This window comes from Ammospiza nelsoni, chromosome 13 (assembly GCF_027579445.1).
Source record: "Ammospiza nelsoni isolate bAmmNel1 chromosome 13, bAmmNel1.pri, whole genome shotgun sequence".
Lineage (NCBI taxonomy): Eukaryota > Metazoa > Chordata > Aves > Passeriformes > Passerellidae > Ammospiza > Ammospiza nelsoni.
In genome coordinates this window covers 13231763-13252366 of record NC_080645.1, presented here as the reverse complement: position 1 = coordinate 13252366, position 20604 = coordinate 13231763, and the positions used below count along the sequence as shown (strand labels likewise).

The window sequence follows — 20604 nt, the reverse complement described above, 5'->3', positions numbered from 1 at the left end:
TAACAAAATCTGGCAATTTTTAAAAATAAATTTGGTAAAGCTCTCTCTAACTTTTGCTATGGACCAAACTATTTCCTTACCTAAATCCTATGAGATATTATCATCACAAAAGGTATAAATTTTACTTTACAAATGGAACCCTTCTAGACTGATCATAAACAAATGAATTAGGTAATAAAACTTGTCTTGTTCTACTGTTAAGCTCCAACAGAAACAGCTTCTTGTGTAAATTAGGTGATACTCCTGTTTTAGAGATGTATAGTACTGTCTTGTGTGTTTATGTCCTTGTCTCAGTGGTAGTAAATAAGTGATCCTCCTCAGAAAGTTAATAACAAAAACATGGAAAAGCAATAACATGATGACCTTGAATTTATAGCACAGGCTGCTCTGAACAGGGAGATTAAGTAAACTATGGTCTGTATTCTTAAAATGGAAGACATGGGAAATGGCAAAATACAGTGAAACTTGTGGGCCTTAGGTGAGTGTCAACTCCTTAGCTGGGAACTGAGACATCTTCAGATGAAGCCTAGAGACCAGAGCTGGGCACCTCACTCCCCATGAATAGCAGAGGTCTCTGAGACCTGCAGTGCTGACTGACTTCTAGCTAAGTGGAGTTAGAGAAAAGGAGACAAAGTTTTCTATCTTCATGTAAATCCAGATCCTTTGCTGCTTCTCACAGGAAGCATTCTCCTAAGACAAATGATCTATACATACATAGGTCCCGTGCAAATATTTGATAACTTCAGGATTCCCACAGCTGCAGTCTTTAGCAAACCAACATCACCCTCTTCTGGCCAGGGAGCCTCAAGTTAGCTCTTGCTAAGTAGACTTTGATGGAGGATGACAGTAACTGCAGACCTGCTAGCTCCATGTTTTTTCCTTCTCTCTCATGGAGTCAGAATTTTCCTTTTGCTTTGAAGAAGTAGATTTTAAAAACAAACACAAATACATCATAGCCCCACAGACACCATTCTACCAGCCCAGCCTCTCACCTGTTCATGCTGCCTGACATTTCAGTTCTCTTTTCTGATTTCCTGACACCCTTAAGCTCTGAGCTAAATGCTATCTTTGTATAGGCATCCCTGCTAAGAAAACTGGGGTTTCTTTAAGGGAATTTGCCATTATTGAAGCATTTGGTCTCTCTCCAAAAAGAGACTCTACATTAGACTTGATTGTCAGCAATTTACTTCTGTCTGTGTGGAAGATTTTCATGCTGTGTTTGGCTTTGGAAGGTTTATTTTTGCATGAGGTGCTGAGATTTAAGCATCATTTAAACAAGGAAAAAACCTTGGGCTCAATGACAAAAGCCTGGTTGGAAAGGTTTGAATTGAAAGCAAGGAGGAAAGGGCTTATGTCACTGGATTAGGAGCCAAAACTAGACTGAGGAACTTTTTAATTGAATATTTGGTAGATTTTTTTTAATGTTTCATGTTCATAGAAAGGTTTGGGTTCAAAGGAGTCTTAAAGATCATGGGCAAACTCTCCTACAATGAGCAGAGACTTTACACTAAACCAGGCTGCTCAAAGCCCCATCCAACCTGACCTTGAACACCTCCAGGGATGGGGTATCCACAGCTTCCCTGGAAACCTGGGCCAGTGCCTCACCACTCTCTCTTTTAACACAAGACAAGCAAGATGCAAGCAAAAAGAAATTGAGTAGACTCAATCCCACACCTCCCTAAATTCAAGAACAATTAACAGTGAACTCCAAATGTACCACAAGACAGTAGGTGCATTTGGGAGATTAAGAAAGAATTACTGTGAGAGCCACCAATCATCTCTAGAGAAGAAAAACAGCACCAAGTTTTCATTTCCTCTGAGAACTGAGACAGCACATTATTCACAACAGGAGACAATCAGTATTAGATCAACTTTATTATATTATCAAATTTGACAATAAAATATTCAAAATCTATTGAACACATTCATACACAAGAACATATAAAATGCCAGGCCTCAGAATATGTTCTGTACAAAATACTGGTTAGTGTAGAGCAGCAAAGTCACTGCCAAACATTCCCTGAATTTAAGAGGGCCTTGAACACACTGTGCTCCAAGAATTACCTTAATACCAAACATTCCTTCCTTTGGTCTGCAAGTCCTTTGCAATTATTGCTAGTTAGTGAAGCTTTCTGCTTTTGTACAAATCACATAGTGACTCTGAACCTTTTCAGAAGTACTACAATGACAGCTGAAAGCTTCTTCAGCATTGTCTATACAAGTTGCCAAAAATAAGAAACACATTTGGTCCTCAAGACTAGTTTTGGTTTCTGAAAATATCCTGGAAGAATAAAACTAAGTAAAAATTATGGAAAGAGACACATAATTAATGCTTTAGGTATAACAAAGGTACATTAGTGAATTCAGACACTTCAGCTGTGCAGTGTGGCAAAGCACCTGAGTTAATCCTCTTATCAAAGTGCCACATTCTCACAAAATATATTTTTCAGACCTCCCTCCCCACAGGAATGGAGACAGCTCAGAGCCCGTGGCTGCAGCAGGTCTGACAGCAGTGCTCAGTGCTGCCCCTGCAGAGGATCTGCTCAGAGAGCAGCCACTCCTCACACAGTGCAGGGCTTCCACTTCAGCAACTGGAATAATGCATTCACTTCTCAGTGAGAACTGCATCCTAACATACAAGAAACTGCAAATGAAAGGGCTGATGATCATTTGGAAGGGGGAAAAACGACCCCACACTTTCTGGACATAAAACTCCAGCCTGCAGATGCACCACAAGCAATCAAAGAACATCAGAGGTGCTGTGCTTGCTCTTACACAGTACTTAGGACTCAGGTACACACATTTCTTTTCAACAGTACAACAAGGCTTTATAGTGACAAACAACAGAACAAACAAATAAAAGCCTCAAAAAACCTTCAGCTTCATTTACCACATTAACTACCACAAGGCTTGTCTAGTAACAGAAAACTGGTATAGAAATCTTCCGTTTAAAAGATACAGCCAACTAATCTCAGAAACTGTACTAGGTTGCCAAAATTAGAAAATAATAAAAAAGTTGTGCTTTTTTCTTCTTTTGGGTCACAAAAAGTGTATTTAAAAAGTACTAAAGAAAAGAGCCCAAGCATTTCTTGAATAATGTATTTTGGAACTTCAAATCACAAAAAACCCTGCAGCTAAATTCTTGCTAGGAGACTGAAAATGCTATTGATTAATGGGTAAGGATCCAAATGAATCTTACAGACATTCTCCAGATCAGGTTAAGAATTGTTTACCTACGTTGTTTTCTCATTTTTCAGCCCTTGATGTCTATGTTGGTATCCTGCAATAGAGCCTCCAGCTCCACTCAATCCAGTGCTTATTAACAGGCATTCTCCTTCAGCAAGAAACACAGATCGTGATTATATGTTTTCTGTAATTTATTCAGATAGCCATTTATTCAAAAATTGAGTCAGACCAAGGAAGAGCTTTATCATCTTTGAGCAGTCTTGGAACACAAGCCTGAAGCTTATCCAGCTGACAAGCCCTGCATAAAATAGATCACTTGGCTAAAGGGCAATTTCTGTGGGGATTTTTTGAAGGAGGGGTCGAGTTGGCTTTTTTCTCCCTCCTTGTTGTTGTAGGACTTCTTCTTTTGTGGGGATTGATTGTTTAAGTTGACTGGTTGGGGGGGTTTTTGTTGGGTTTTTTTTTGGGTTTTTTTTTTCAATCTCAGCAGTTACACATTGCAAAGGCTGTGGACAAGTCAGTACTTACTCTGGAAAAGTCTAGGCAATATTGCTGCTGGACTATAGGGTCCTGGACAAGTGAGGACAAGATTAATGATCCATTTTAAAAATCAGGAAAACGTCTACACTCCCTCAACATAAGCACTAGGCAAAAATGCAGAGGGGGAAACAAAGCTACATAAGGAAGTTAAAACCTAGTAAGATAATCAGCTTGGTGATGACTCTAGTTGTTCTAATTGTTTTGAATAAACAAAAGATTTCTGAATTAAAACTAAAGTCTTAAAACTACCTCCTGATTCCATTCTACAATAGCAAGAGTTCAAGCCCATCAGTTCAACAGATCTTATTGATATGTCCAGTGGCAGAAAACATTTTAGGCATGCTACCAAAATAGTTAAAACTTTAGCCTTTAGACAAATTCAGTTTCTTAAGTAACAAATCCTTAATAGTTTGATGAGTTTCTGCAAATCTTAAAATATTTTTCTTGGAGAACCTAGCATTTTGAAAGCATTCCAAGCTGTGTTTTTAGAAAACTAAGTGCGGTCTAACTGGGTGATTTGTTTTAAAGCAAGCAAGAGAAAATTTTTGAGTATAACTATTTCTCCAACAGGACATCTGTAATCAGGGATGGTAGATATGATGGCCTTTAGACCTAAACTTCTGTGGAGGTCAGAGTTGAAATAACTATTTTAACATTGAGTAGAACAACACTGTAGGAAACTACAGAACTGCGTGTTCAGCAGTTTATAGAAACACTTAAGGACCCACATGTCCCAGCTTCTTCAAACAGCAAAAATGAAACTTGTAATCTATGGGAAATTACTTTTAGTCCTAAAGCAAAAAATTTCTTTTCAGTGGAATGCAATGTTGATCCAGTCACTGCTTAGTCAGATAACTGGATCAGAGCCAAAGTATTTGACTGAGAACAAGGTGTATACTCCATACTGGTTTTCATTCCCCACTCTATTTCAGAAGTTCACTTTTCTTTATATACTGCCTACCATCCATTATCATTTCCACCACAGGAGGTTGTTTTCCACCCAGAAATGCAATTCTATACCTTAGAGATTGCCAGTATTCAATTAGCTATGATTGGTGTGCTACTCCACACTGCTCCAAGTTATTACAAGCACCAACCACAGTTTAGCTTCATTCCCTCACTGAGAAATAAAGCACAGGCTGAGAACTCCTCAGACTCCAGACTGTATGTGATCAGGGATTCTAGAAGTTGATGAGCAAACCATTTCCTCTTTCTAAAATAACCCAGTAGGGCACCTAATAAAGAAGCTTCAAGTAATTCACACATCTTTCTTTCCCCCCCACAGGCTGTAATAAATAAAAGTCTGGATTACAATGGTAGGACAGTTCCAGGCAGACCTCTTCCCTATTTTCCCTAGTAGATATGCACATTTACAAACTAATCCACTGGGAACTGTGGATCAGAATATGCAAGACCTTATAAAATGCTTACTGTGTTTGCCAAATTGTTAATACCATTCCCTTGGGCATCCAAAATTGCCATCCTTCCTAGCCTTCCACTCCAAAACTGCAAAGACCACACAAAGGAACTCTGGGATCTATAACTCCATGTGGTATGTGCAAGGGGCTGCACAGTCTCCAAATGAAAGTCTGTATGACCATTGGACACAACACCAGAGGCACCAAAATGCATATTTGACAAAATTTTCAGAATGTGAAAATATTATGAAACATCATGAACACAAATCAGAGACAAACAATCATTTAGAATACCAAGCAACTTGAAAACAACCTTTTAAAAAAGCAAAATAAATAATTCAAATATCTAAGTATCAAGGGATTAAAAGGCATTTCCCCATATTTAAGGGAAGGCATCACAGGTGAGGAAAATAACTATCAACACAAGGTTATCACAACTCAAAGAGCAGCTTTTTCACATAGGAGATCGTGGTTTCATTGGACAGCATTTGAATGTGCTCATTTCCTGCAAGCTCAAGCATCACCACTTCCTGTTCTTGCCTGTGCACCCACTTTCTACACTGCAAGGCACTCTGTAAGTTCACTGTACCATCCCCATCGCTGTAGAAGATCTTGGGCTCCCTGTCAGGGAAGCTCTCGTAGTGGAAGGAGTCGGGGGTTTCCACGCCCGTGCCGTAGAGGCAGTGGATGCGCACGCCGGGCGGGGTCATGGCGTACACCAGGGGCTCCGTGTCCTGCCTCATCAGCCAGCCATCCTCGAAGTTAATGTCCCTGTAGAACTTCCAGTAATCCCTCAGTGTGTAGTTGGCTGTGGGGGTGCTCACAAACACCTTGTCTGGAGGCCACGTGTAGTTGTAGGGCAGCATCCAACTCGTGGAAACTGCTGATCTCTGCTGGTCTCTGATCTTGAGGGAACTGATAACAGGGATTCTGTTGTTGTCACCTTAGGGAAAAAAAGTAGAATTTCATTATCCAGAAAGCAAGACATCAATCTTAATCAGTAACAATTACTAGCACTCATGGTGATAACATGAACAAGTTTGTTCCCCTGGCTTACAGTGACAATTTGAAAAGTTTTTCCTCATTTATGATTGTCTCGTAAATTAACTTCTGCAAACTGACTTTTAATAACTTCCAAGATTTAAATATGAGTTGATGAATGACTGAAACAAATGGCTTAAACTAACACATTATTAAAGGATAATTTATATGCACCTTTCTGCATATTTTAACAATTGTTCTTCCATCTTCACAAAATCAAAAGCTGCTTACTAATTACAGTGATTACTTAAAAAAAAAAAACCCTGAGACAAACATAAATTTATATTCCTTTTTTTTTTTCATTATCACAGTGGCTGTCACATCTCAATTCTTTTGTCAGCTGAACTTTGAATTTTATTTTCCATTATTAGATCCAGGTGGTTACAGCATGTAGTGGTCCAGGTCAACCATGCCATAAAAATTGAAATGCTGCAACTGAAACCACTCTTCAAAGAAAAATATACTTGGGTGGTATTTCAATTCCATGGGGTGGCACTATTGCTTCAGCAAGGAGAAACAAAGCACAGTAATGCCATCTTTAGGAGGACTATATGGAGACATTGCTAGTCTGAAAGAGATAAAGGAAATTCAAATGCACAGCAAGAATCACAAAGGTCCTGAAAAATGGGTCTCATGATACTGTGTGGTGTAACAACTTCACTGTGCACTCTCACTGCTACATTACTGAACACTGCTTGGCAGCTTTCAGCAAAGAAAGCCCAAGTTCTGAACTGAACAATGAAAAGAATGTGCACAAGATTTATTTCCAGCAGAATAATCAAACACAGAACCTGACTATCCCAGCCTTCTCTTACAGAACTCTCACAAAGTGCTTCTCAAATCCTTTACTTTTCTCGTAAGTGAAGAAGTACACGATGGCCAACATCACATTTAAGTCAGCAGACACATCAAAACCTTAGGTGTAAGGAAGACACTGCTAATATTTCAACTTTTCAACACATTAAAAATAGAAACAAACCACTGTGAGCTTTGTGTCTTTGCCCACTATAGTGGGATACAGCAAAGCTCATGTACAAGTAGCTGAAAGTATCACAGAAATTTCCAGAAAACAATTCCACCTGTGTACTGTTTACCACTTTGATAACACAGCTGGATTTGACATGAAGTTCCTGGCATCACATATTATAAACAGGAATGGGAGCAGAAAGAATGCATTCATAGAGTGCCTTGTCTTTCCTGCTGAAATGCAGTATTTTCCTTTAAAGCTACAATTCTTCAGCATACTAACCCTAATAATTTTAGAAACTCTTAAATGGACTAATGCAGTCCAAGGGCTGATGGTGGTGCTTTACTACAGATATTTGAGACAGAAACAGCTTAAACCTGTACATTCTGATATTATGTATGCCCATGTAATTTTCCCACATGGTTCTTAAGTTTCTGCTCCAAAACATAGAAGTTTAGTACAACAGATACACAGATTAAAATATGACTGACTATATTTTAGTAGAAATTCAGCTATTCATTATGCATTAGTAGAATTAGCCCCTTTGCTTGAGATGCATTATAAAGTGTAGACAAGGTATGAAGCAGAAAAGTTTAATCCAACAGAGATAAGGGACTATGAAATATAATAGTGTAATTTTATGAGGGTGATAACATTCTTCACTTCTTGCCATTTCTGTATCAAGCATGTCAGACAAAGTCTGTGGGAAAAGGGAATTAAATTTTTACAGTGACATTTCAACAGCTTTAACAATGTGTAAATTGGATGTTTGTATGGAGTCAAGTTTTCTAATTAGTAATGGAGTAGTGCACAACTGTTCAGAATCAAATGCCTTTGCTAAGCAAAGTATTCTTTGCTCTGTCCATGCATGGCTGACTCTTGCTGTGTGTTTTGCATTTTGATGAAGTCCAATTTTTGATGTCAGCTTTGATTAGGAAGAAGACAGTGGATATCCAAAGCTAACAAGTCAGAAACAAGCTACAAAACCAAGCCAGAAACATTGAGAACTAAATGTCAAAGCACATGATGCAATTATGTTATCACATGATGGGTAAGTGAACATTTTCCATCAGTCATTTTCAGTTACTTAGTGAAATACATTATGCTGCTTTATTCAATTTTTTTGGTTTTAGTCTCTGGCATATCCAGTGTGCTAAACCCAAGACCTCAAAGATTCACTTTCCTAATCTGCAGAGTTACAATTTTCACCTGACATTAACACTGAACACAAGTTCCCCACCATCTCTACAAATTTCCTTTAACGTTAACCTCAAGCAGCTGTGTGATCTTTAATCAAAGGAAACTGCTGAATGTTCTGGAGTCCTTGGTAGCTTTGCAGTACTGAACAGAGATCAATCTGGCTGGTGGCAGAAGAGACAGAAAGGGAAGGCATCAGGCCAAACAGCAGACAACACAACAATCTGCTGAAAAGGGTCAGGAGAGGTCAAGAAGGGAGAAAGCTCCTGCTTAAAGGATGTGGGAAATCTCAGTCCACCCCCACAAGCATGAAAGATAACAGTTGGGTTGCAGGGCTTGAAACACCTAGTTGTTATTGCTTATAAAAAATTATTTTTCCCTTCATGGTACCTTAAACTCTCATCCTGCAGTCCCACAGTCCACAGCCTCATTAGCACTGTGCACTACACACAGCACAGGGTAAAGCCTCAAATTACCCACCTGAGGCCAGCACACGCAGAGTTTTGGCCACTCCGCCCCACGGAGCACCTAATGACACATAATCCTTGATGTACTTGTCCTTCCAATCCTGGGGCTGGTGGTTCAGGAAGTAGAGGGTGTACATGTTCCCCATGCTGTGGGCAATCAGCACAACAGGGCTCCCATACTGCTCGTACAGCAACTCGATCATCTTGCGAAGCGCCACAAAATAGTCTTCATTCTCATCTAAAATACACACATTACACAGTGAGAGTTCTTAATTGGGAATGCTGAGCTTTAAAAACAAGCTTTTAAATAATGGTGTTGAACTGTCTGCAGAATTAATAATGCAGACCTTAGAAATTTCAATATTGAATGGGAGGGTTGGGGGTTTTTCATACTTTGCTGAAATGGGTTTTTTCTGTTGTTTTGTTCTGGTTTTCAGCAAATTTTAAGTAGCAAGTTGTTTAAAGAAGAAAAAAAAAAAAAGCCACGACACTGAGCTTGAATTTGTATCCAGGAGTACCCTGGTCCTGAGAACTAAACAAAATTAAGTTTTTAGATTGTGAAGGATGGGAGAAGTGATTCAATACATTATTTGCTGGCTAGGAGATATTTTATTAAAATAACAGTATATTATTTACTTGGTGCCTTTCTCCAGTCATAAGGTGCTCCTCTTACATCTTCATCACGTTTGTAGCCCCAATCTACTAAACTCTGCACCAACATATAAAAGTAACTTCCTGTAAATATCAGATAAGAGAAACAGAAGAGTAACAAGGTTAGTGTGAGAAGCAGCTGACAGCCACTACTGCAAAACATGTTCCAGAGGCAGTATCTGTGACACCATATGTACACACTAAACCTGCAGTTTGCCTTTAGCAATCTAGAAAGCTGCATGCATATTAAACAAAATGAGTTATGCTCACTATCCCCCAAAATCGAGAGAATACCACCACTAAAACTTACTAGATGGCTGACCTCTCAAACCTTTTGGCAGCCAAATGTAGCATACACAAAGTGGATAAATTTTACTCAGCAGAGGAAAGTTTACCCTTGAACTGCAAGATAATAATTTCTGAGGGGTTTTCAGAGTCATAGCTTTTGTTGATTACAAATTGACAACAGGTAGGGAGTAACAGTTGGCCTGGACTTCAACATTTTTTCTTGGAAACAAATGCTTATTATATAACCTAGGGCAGAACTCCAGAAACTACCCCAAAACTTTTTTTATCTCTGGGGTAGTGGACTAAGACTTAAGTAATTGAAGATAAAGCTGTAATAGCAGAAAGGGAAATAGCTGCAGACTGAATATTGAAAGATGTTATTTAATACAAGGTTTGACATGTGGGATTTAAGTATTACCATGACTAAATGCATCAGAACAATCTACTGAACATGAGAGCCATGTTTAAATTTTGAGCAGAACCTCATTTGTTAGTCTTGAATGTTTATCATACTGTCCCTCAAGTGGAGAATTGAATCATGGTGTAAGAGTGACCTAGTGCAGATCATTAAGCACATCACTGCCCTCAAAGAACAGATCCATGCTATGCAGCTTGTGAAGCTCAGTCAGCTCAGTCCATTACTGACTATTCAACTCCTCCAGTCTTCAGCCACAGTGAACAACTCACAAAAGCTTATCAAACTCACAGTTTTCTGAAACATGACTTCTACAAAAGCATCAAACAAAAAACCTGCCAACACATGAATACAGAAATCTTTTGCAGCACAAATGCAATTATATAATTATTCTGACACCAGCAAAATACAAGGAGCTACACATTGTGGTACCATATCTCCCAATCCAATTAACCCAAAGAACAGCTTACTCAGAACTCATGCTTTTATTTCAGTTTTGCTTGTCAAGCTTCTGTCACAGAATTTTCTACTCAACCCATCTCATTTTCAGAAAACATCTGTCCTCAATATGCCTACTCAGATTTCATCCACCAAACTTAGATTTGACTAAATACCATGGAATCTTCTTGTCTCAATCTGTCAGGCCACGCAGCAAATGAAACAATACAATGCAATGAAAACTCTTAAAAGCCAAGTGATTTGAAATCACATTTCAGGAGCTTGTTGCATAAAGACAAACGAGAAAAACCCTGCAAGTGACAAAGCACTCCAGACACAGCTTGTACATACCAACACTCCTTTTACTTGGGTCAAGAAATTCCAAGGAAAACGTCTGCCCAAAGCCGGGCACTCTGATATCCACCCCATCTGGTGGTTTTGTGATCTTACTTGTTCGATTATATACCAGCCTGGGGAGGAGGGGAAGGAAAACAATGAAAAAAGCCATGAACCATGTTTTATTGCCACATGACAACCCTCAATTACACTGGGTCTTACATTCTGAGTGCAGTACAAGAACTTTAAGTGCTGTAACTCAGAAGGAGGAAAAAACCCAACCCAAGCAGACATGATCAGAGTACTCTCATGGCTAAGAGATTATACAGTGCAAACAATTACTTTAATTACACTTCAATGCTTCATGGTGCAGAATCTAAAACTTTTTGTCTCTGTAAAACTGAGCATATGGAAGTGCAACTGAACTTCATCTTTAAAATATCAGCTTCTTTATATAGTTCTACACCATTTGACTTTGCATTGAGCCACAAAATGGAAATACTTATGAAGAGCATAGGAATGTGGCACTAGGACAGAAAATACCTATTAAATCAGACATCAAAAATATTAACCTACCTAAAAATAATTAATTTCTATTTAACTAGAAACATCCATACCAGCATAAGGGAATACTTTATTTCCTGACTAATGACAACTAGCACCTCAGTAAACACATTGAGGTATTGAGTGTTGTGTAAATACTTTTCAAATCAATTTAGGATGTGAGGAATCTGGAGCATTGAGTCAGGAGTTTATTTCTTTAATCATCCCTGTTATTACAGTTGGGGGTTGGTTTGTTTTTAGTACCATATCAATACAATTGCCATTTCTGAATGCAAGTTTTTGCCCCTAGATGGAGTCTAAGAATCTAAACTGATGCACAAATCTCTTAACAAAAATCTCTAACCCATAAGGCACAGGGCAAGACAAAGCAGATTACTTTACAACAGCTCAGTACATTCATAAAAGAGCAAAATGCCGACACAATAGTTTTTAATTGCACCAGCTAATTATTTCTTGTTTTCATACATATATTATTTTACAGGAACACTAATGAAAACAGATTGGAAATAACATGAAAGCTTTAAATTAGGCAATTCTTAAAACCAAAATATTTCAGCTGGAACTTCCTGTGCATCAATTTCTGCCCATTTCCTCTTGTCCTATTGCTTGGCAAAAAAAAAAAAAGAGAAGAAAACCTCCTCCTTGAGATAAGGGCCATAGAGGAGTCTAACAAGTGCTCAAACCTACACTGAGTCACTGGTAGAAGAGAAAGGGGAAGAAATTAAGAGAGCCTCTGCTCCTCATCAGCAATTACAGCCACTTGAGATGAAACAGAGCTGCATCCTCAGACCCATCCTGTTAGCCTACCCAGCAGAATTCCAAGTCATTCCTTTCACTGCTCTTGAATCAGAAAAGTAATTTAAAGGCAGCCATTCTGCATGTCAACCTATGGAAAGGATGGAACTGCAAAGAGCAACATTTCTGCTCTTACCTGATATTATCAATCCAGCAGTCAATGATGACAGGCAGAAGCAATTCTAGATTCAGCCAGAGTGTAAAATAACTGTCTGTCTTCTTAGAGCAGAGATAGTGCACCACTGATGGCTTATCTAACTTTGCTTCCAACTGATTACCTAAGTCCCCTGGAACTGAAAAATATAAAGAGAGAGAGATGTAAAAAGGAGACAGTTAATTAAAGCATATAACATTTTCTATTGCAGTATACACAGCTAAATACTGTAGCCCTTATGTGCATGACCACTGCACCCAGACACCATCAGGTTTTGTAATTGGAGAACAAATACTACATAAGAAGGTACTACATATACATTTTCCACTGAAAATATTTATATACTTTCAAACCTCATTACCTGAGAAACCAACATGTAGAATGATTCTGGATGAACAGCTCCTAACTTCAAAGAGCAAACTATAAAGGAGCATGTAAGGCCATAGGTATGAAAAAAAAAGATTGTGTAGGACATCATCAAACTGATCTGGGTTTCCAAATACAGACTGAATCTTTCTGTAAGAACTTTTTTTCCAGAGCACCACAACTACACCATTTTCTTCTCTTTAAATGGCTGCCTGCAAACTATCAATTTGACATTAGAAATGTAAAAAGTAAAAGATTGATTTATATTACTTATCTTCCCTTCTTCACATAAGACCAGACTTTTACAACACAAGACACGGTTGGCTAACAATGTAAAAATGCAGTTTTATCTCTTTTACATTCAGGTTTTGGCAACAACAGTTACCTTTTTTTCTTTGGATACCTTACCTGAGTAAGACTTGGTGGAAAGGGTCTTGGCTATTTGCACCTTCTTAAGGCATATACTAAATGTCAGTATTCCTTTGACTAAGGTTTATTCTTCATTATTTTTTAAACCCTAGATGGAAGCATGAATGCTTTCCCAAATTGGAATTAGTCTTAACCAAACATTAACAATTTTCAGCACAAAGTTTTCAGAGAAACTTCTTACATTGTTATGCTTAGCATTTTTTCCTCAAGAACCAGAAAGAGAAAAGCATTTCAGTAACTGAAAAGTTTCTCTGTATTAGAAAAAATTAGAAGTTAGGCACTTCTTAAAGGTTCCCTCCACTCCTTTCAGGAGTCCACAAAGCCCCCTTTTTAGGGTGTGCATATCAATGTTTAGTTTTGAAGTTTTTTAACAGGTCTACCCACACATTTGTTCCCCCTATCCTCCAGTAAACTGTGCAATCAAATCAGTTTGAGTTCTATAATACACTGGTACTTAGCAATGGTTTAAGGAAAGAGAGAATACCATTTAGCAGAATGCCTAATTTAACCAGAAAACCAGATGTGCTTTTAGAAAAAAAGTTATTGCAGAACTGAAAAAGGCCAAAACTTCAGATAACCACATTCTTACAACCTCCAACCACAGCAGGTTTTGCTCTACCATGAGATGTACCTCAGGATTTCTTTATTAACTACCTCTACTTTCTCATTAGGTTTTTAGGAGCTTTATTTTTGTCACCTTAAGTGAAATGTTAAAAGGCCCAGTAGCTGACCACGGTTTATTTTAGGTCATATTTCAAGGACTCTGATATACTGGAAAGCATAGTAAGGGAGATTTCAGCATTGCATCACACCTTAGAAAGAGTTTACTGAAGTTCAGTCTTGTAACCTCACAGAATCCTACTGAGGAATTGCTTAGAAAACTACGGCAACAACTTGTTCCAGTCTCGTGCCTCTGCCCTATCAGTGCTTTTAATTGGAAAGGGAACAGAACGTAATTCTATTTATATCAATCTTTCATGACTGGCCAGTTTCGGCAGCAGACCTGCCAAGGACAGAACAGGTTGATTTTGTCTTCAGTTTCAATGCAAAACAAAGAAGGGTGACATTTTGTTCTAGCCTAAAATCTCACTTCCTTGGGTAAAAATAAAGTTCTTCCAGCAAAGACACCCTTCAAAGACTTAGACAAACACCTGGGGTATTAGAGTTTGGAGAACTTGCTGAGGTTTCCAAACTGCACTCAATCAATCACAAGTACTCCTGCTCAGAGCAGGGAAAACTCACAGCTGAAGAAGTTTCAGATTATAATCAAGATACATCTATCAACAAAGCACTGAAAGAAGGAAACTGTACAAAATCTCACTTGGATTTAATAGAATGATCTCAGATTAACTGCAACTTTCATTTAGTTAAGAAATTTTATCTTCAAGCTTCTGGATGATAGAGGCTCTGCTCCTGTGTCCAATTCAGGACACAAGATGAAAAACATGACATACTGATGTTACTCAAGGGATGATAAGAAACAAGATGAAAAATGGCAATTTTTTCAATTCTAAACAGAAGATAAAGGACAAGTTCTACCTGTGCAAAGACAAATACTGTAGCTAAAAATAAATTCTGATGTACAGGTATGATGCCTGTTTGTTTGTAAAGCAGGGACTAACAAAAATGTTTTTGTCATGTTTACATTTCCATATTAACAGTGAAGTTGCTAATCACTATCACTCACACCTTAGGGCTCTTTTGTTTTCTAAAGTCTACTTTGCAAACTGAAGATGCTTTGTGATGAACCTATAGGAAACAAAATACAAAATTTTGATTTTGAGATTATGGAAAAAAAACATGCAAGCTCTTCAGCCTTCAACCCAACCAGTTTAACAGTGTTAATGATTTACATTTTGGCTGGAGAACTACTTAGTGGTTTTTTATAAGTAACAGGTTAAAAAATATCACACTGAAGATTAATTCTGTAGGTTAAGGACATAGCTTTCTAAATTTTCTATGGCGGAATTTGAAAGCAGTAGAAAAACATGTTTCCTTTGCTTTCAGGCCATACAGAGGATGGACCTGCAGGCAGAGTAATCTGTATGCAATTTTTCTACTCCTCTCATCTACCAATATCTGCAGTTCCTAAACCTTTTTGCTGGAAATATTAAAGAAAGTTCTTTAAAGTTCTAAAAGTTCTTTTTAAAGTCTGCAGACTGACCCCAAAATAACTTGTTTATGAAGTTCTGCAAAACACATCAGCACTAGTTAAGACCGCATGTCCAAGACAAGATCTTCAGCAGTGCCTTGCTTCCCTGATTTGCAGCTGTGTAATTCCTCTGTCGATTTCAGAACTGCAACATTTGGAAAAATTAGATTTCTTATTCAGCAGAAAAATGTGTTTCCATAAGATTTTGTGTTCTATCAGTTCTAGAACATCCTCCTTTTTCACAAACATGCTAATCCCAACAAAACTCACTCTAATAATCAGTAAGCCAAATTTACTTCCAATATTCATAGTAACCTTGGCTAATTTTTTGGTCTCATATGGCCTGACAAAACTAGTAGATCTCCCTCTGGGATGTGTTTTTATATGATTAAACTGTAAAGAAAAGCACATTTAGAAATATCATTAGAGTTTAAGAGAGGTAATAGACTGTGAATTGCAGTAATTAGCTTTAGGACACATTCCTACTCCGCCTATCACTATCCTTAAGTCTTAATGACAGATTCACAGTTCCCACCAAGAGACAAGAAGCAAATTGCACCCTAAAAGTGACTTGCCTTAAGACCGCTCAGATAACAAAGAAAAAAGATCATCCAAAAAATGTCCAAATATGAGGATCCTTAGGAAAAAAAAGGCATCTATTTAATAACAGGGTGGGGAGCCAGGATATTTTTTCATGCAGGGGAAAAAGAAAAAAAGAGGGCCAGCAGTTGGTACTTTTTTATTGCTTTTATCTGAAATGCAAATGCCTTTGGGTATTTATCAACTATTTTAACTTTTTAACCAGTATTATTTCCTCAAATAACTGTTGTCTCTTTGGTTCTATAAATTAGTCTTCCTGCAAAATAAAGCAACTTCCCAGGAAAGCTAATTTTAAACTCTGACTACAGGTCTCTGAGAATGTCTTGAAGCAGCTCTAGACTCCATAGACTGCCACAGAAAAGGCCTTGTTTAAAATTAGGAACAAGAAAGCAAACAACGTCTCACATGATACTTCCAGATACCTTGGATCACATGAGGCATAAACATTTAAATCACTCCTGACATCTAGCCAGCTGACCATACAAACATACACAGCTCAATTAGCAGTCAGCAGGAATTCACAGGCACGGCTCCTTTGCATGTAAATCAATTATTAACAAACTTCATTTAGGTGTCTTTCTAGAAAACTTTAGCCAAGTACCTAACAAATTGTTTGCAGAAGGTATCAGAACATTGATATAGTTATTGTGTTGAGTCAGCTGTAAAAGGTAAAGAGTTCAGTGCATCTGACACTGATCTTATAAGGATGGGTTACCAGCTCCAAAAATGTCCAAGACACGAGATAGTATGCAGTGATTATTGATGGACTGTATCAGAGAATGAAGAACAGCCACAAAAACTACTTGAAACTAGCATTAAAGACAAGCCTGTTGAACATCACCAAACTGATAAGAGAAGGGTAAAAAATTACAGTTCATCTAAATAAAAGCAGATATGCAGAAGTGATTGCACAGAATATATGTAATATACATTTTTAGTAGAACAGAAGCATTCAGTGAGTTATTTTGGTTCTTAAAGAAGATTTTTCTGTATGATTACATCATCCTGGCTAAATAGAAAACACTTTAAAAAAGGCATAAAAGCATGTCAGGACCATAATTAGTCCCCTTTTCCCCCAAAACACTTGGGAAAGGAATCTGAGACAATCACCTTAGGTTTTAATGAGAATTGGGTCTTATATCAGGTCTTCAAGCAGGCTCTAATAAGGTTTTGACTTTCACCTGCTTCTTCTTCTCTAATGTCACTATTGTGTAAATATACTTCAATACTTTTTTATTTACATCTCAGAGAAAACCAAGCAATTGCATTGCAGTATTTTGCTGTCAGTTACTACCTACGGCACTTGGTCCCTGGTGTTGCTCCCTTGGTATGAATGAACACCAGCTCCAGGCAGAGCAGCTCCTGCTCCTAAGGAACCTCCAGTATGCACAAACCAGCTTAAAAGCAACCTAACCCAAGCCATGTGGTGCCATTCTCCACATTCCTTGTGCCAGCTCCTCCATTAAAGTAATTCAACTACAAAATTAATCACTTCTTCCTCATCAGGTTATTTCCTCATGCTTTAGCAAGACAAAGGACTGCACGAAGTGGCCAGCAAACAGGTACAAGGAAAGCTGGGTGAGCACTAATGAGCTGTTAGACTGGCACAGCTGTTCCACAGAGCCACCTTGCACCTGAGCCAGCGGGGGCTCCCCAAATCCGAGCTGCTGCCATCACAGCTGTGGCCAAGAGTTACAAGGCTGTCTTCGTGCAGCTCAGCTGTTTTCAGGTGTGAGATTCCCTGAAGCAACAGTTTGTCAGTACCTGGGCAGCAGAACAGAAGTTACCCACACATGAGCAACACTCCATTTTTTGCAAGATTTTGCTCTAGTTGCCCTCTGTTACTTGGGTAAGAGTAGATTGCAACTGCAAAGTGGGGTCATTACACAAAAGGTTTGAGAGCAAGCTACACTGTGTCTTGTGACCACCCCGGTCCAAAACATTTCTGAAGTGATCACTATGTTGACAATATTCCTTTTAACAGCATTTCTTCTCTCTTTATTCCTTAAGATCAGGTGGCCAACTTGTCACATACAGAGTGTGACCAAACTTAATTCCCCTTTCTACTGAGGCATGTTAACCTCCAAACAGATCAAGAGGGAGTGCTTTGATCATGAGAACTGATCAAAGTTAGATAAAAATTTATTTTAAAAATGAACTTACATGAGAAGTTAGGAGTCCGGATGCCAGTCTGATAAATCAGGAGGATCAACTCTGGATTCCTACCTTGTATGGGCTCCATATTCATCTCCTATACAAGCTTGTATAGGCTTCTATAATGCAGACTTATAGCTCTAAATCTTTTTCATTTGCATATCCAGGTGATGTGGGTTTTTCTCCCTTCCCGCAAACACCTGTGTTAAGCCAGCACTTCAAATGCTTCCCTAAATGATTCTCATAAGCCCTTCCATTATCCTCATCAAAGCAATTCCTAAAAAGCTTATTTTAACATGCCACAAGTGCAAGAAGGAGGAGAACTGGGCAACAAAAAATCCAGGGAATTTTAAAATGCAGAGACCGACTAGAAGACAGAGATACAAGTTCTGCAGCATTTGATGAAAATTCACTGTAACAGCAAGAGAGTCTGTTGTAAAGCACTGCGGATGAACATGTGCTCAGCCACACAGTATTTACCAGAATGTCTCTTCAGGAAATGTAGGTCAGCCACAGTTCTTAAAACCATCCTTAGGGAACATATATACTTACAGAAGATCTATCAGTAGTAAATCCACACTTCTACAGTCAGTAACCCTTTCTGCCAGTTGCTTTTAAATCTTTGATTCCTTTCCAGATAGAGTTCAATAAAATCAGCAACTAAAACATCTCTGTCACCAGGAAGCTTGCACTGGAGCAAGTGCCAAGGCCTATTGCTACATCCAGCACCACAGAGTGGAAAGATGGCATAAAAGATTGTTTCTAGCCTCCTCAGACAGAATTCAAAGAATTCTTCCTGTTTCAACTCCTGCCTCTTAGGACACCCTTCTGCAGTTTCTACTTCCAAACCACAGCCTGTCAGGCAGTAGAGAGACCTTCTAAGAACTGTGGATTTGTACACACTGTACCCTGAGATAAAAAGAACATTTTTTAATATGCTCTGGTAGAGTTTGCCCTTATAAGTCACAAGTTTGTAACAGTAGTAACAAAGTCACCATCAGAGCCTAAATAACTATCAAGAAATGGAAACTGAACAACATGCCACTTTTCCCATCTTCTTAGTTTTTCTTCCCCTGTGACCATCAAGATAAGAACATGCAACATGCTGAATATATTCACAGGACTGGCTACTGACATTACTGTCACTAAATGCACTTGCTTCTTGGAATGCTTAAGAACTACAGTTTTCAGTAGACAAGTTATCGAAACATTTAAAATTTATTTACATCTTATTACCAATGGATACAAAAAGAAACTAACAAGTATTACTTATTAACTTGCATACGAATATTATCTGCATATTCATTACAAATTATTTTGTGTTACCAGGTGAAACGACAGGCCAGTAACAAATACTCGTTTTTCATGTCATATGATAAAACGCCTATTTTTTTTGTTTTTTTTTTTTTTATTTTGTAATTCAACTGCTGAACCACCCAATCACTCCTCCATCCACATCCTTCACGAAAGGTTCCTAGAGAGGAAAGACTTAAGCAGGGATGCTCTGGTGTTACTTAATGAGCTCGATGCGTATTAAAATGAGCTTTGTCTGTCCCCCTCCGGCTGCCAGGCCAAGGCAGCCCCAGCCCGGAGCTCCGTCTGCCGGGCCGGGCCGAGCCGAGCTACCAGCGCCGGGGCAGCTGCGGAGCCGCCGCTCGGTGCGGGCTCTGCACCCGCGGTGCCCACGGAGCCCGGGCAGTGCCAGCGGCGGGCGGGGCTCGCTCCCCGCGGCCGTGCCGAGCCCGCAGCGCCCCGGGCCCCCCCGCCGGGGGTGGGTAACGGGGCCGGCGGGCTCAGCTCAGCTCAGCTCAGCCCGGCCCCGCAGCGCCCGCCCCGCCGCCCCCCCGGCTCTTACCCAGCACCACGGGCGGCCCCGCGGGCCGGCGGCGCGGCGCGCTCCCGCCACCGGGACACAGCAGCAGCAGCAGGAAGAGGCTGAGGAAGGAGCTCCGTCCGGAGCGCGGGAGGAGCCTGGCGCCAGCCGGCAGGAACATCGCCCCTGCGCATAACCCCGGGGCCGGGAGCCGCCACCGCTGCGCCGGGGCTGCTGCGGCCCGGCCGGAGTGCGGCCCCGCCGCCCGGCACGGCCAGAAAAGGGCCCGCCCGCCCCGCCGGGCCCGCCCCGCCGGGCCCGCCCCCACCCGCGTCACCGCCGAGCGCGGAGGGCCCGGGCGGCCGCCGCTCGGCCCCGGCTGTGGGAGCTCGGTCCTCCTGCGGAAAGCCCTGTCAGTGTGGCGGCCCCGGCTGTAGGAGCTCGTTCCCTGCTAGTGTGGTGGCCCCGGCTGTGGGAGCCCGGCTGTAGGAGCTCCATTCCCTCTCAGAAAGCCGTGTCAGTGTGGCGGCCCGGGCTGTGGCAGTTCGTTCCCTGTCAGTGAGGCGGCCCCGGCTGTGGGAGCTCCATTCCCCCTCAGAAAGCCGTGTCAGTGTGGCTGGCCCGGCTGTGGGA

At 40.0% G+C, this 20604-nt stretch overlaps 1 protein-coding gene across 2 annotated transcripts; it reads right to left on the bottom strand.

Moving 5' to 3' along the window:
- Positions 1 to 1856: 1856 nt before the first annotated feature.
- Positions 1857 to 20230, bottom strand: PLA2G15 (phospholipase A2 group XV). Of its 2 annotated transcripts, XM_059481792.1 has the most exons (6): positions 20014 to 20230; positions 12440 to 12596; positions 10960 to 11078; positions 9453 to 9551; positions 8830 to 9054; positions 1857 to 6087 (listed from the first exon to the last, which is right to left on the bottom strand). In XM_059481792.1, the coding sequence occupies exons 1-6, from the start codon at positions 20150 to 20152 to the stop codon at positions 5576 to 5578; spliced, it is 1251 nt and encodes a 416-aa protein (XP_059337775.1). In that variant the 5' UTR covers positions 20153 to 20230; the 3' UTR covers positions 1857 to 5575. The 2 variants fall into 2 exon arrangements, with proteins under 2 accessions (XP_059337775.1, XP_059337776.1); XM_059481793.1 differs by lacking the exon at positions 9453 to 9551.
- Between the last annotated feature and the right edge of the window lie 374 nt (positions 20231 to 20604).

What these genes read in the sequence shown, in the direction of transcription:
- PLA2G15 (XM_059481792.1), bottom strand. Translation starts at nt 20,152, where the DNA reads ATGTTCCTGCCGGCTGGCGCCAGGCTCCTCCCGCGCTCCGGACGGAGC. An exon ending in TGACTGGAGAAAGGCACCAA is followed by an intron (nt 9,055 to 9,452) that starts GTAAATAATATA and finishes TGTGTATTTTAG; the next exon opens with ATGAGAATGAAGACTATTTT. An exon ending in TCTGCGTGTGCTGGCCTCAG is followed by an intron (nt 6,088 to 8,829) that starts GTGGGTAATTTG and finishes TTTTTCCCTAAG; the next exon opens with GTGACAACAACAGAATCCCT.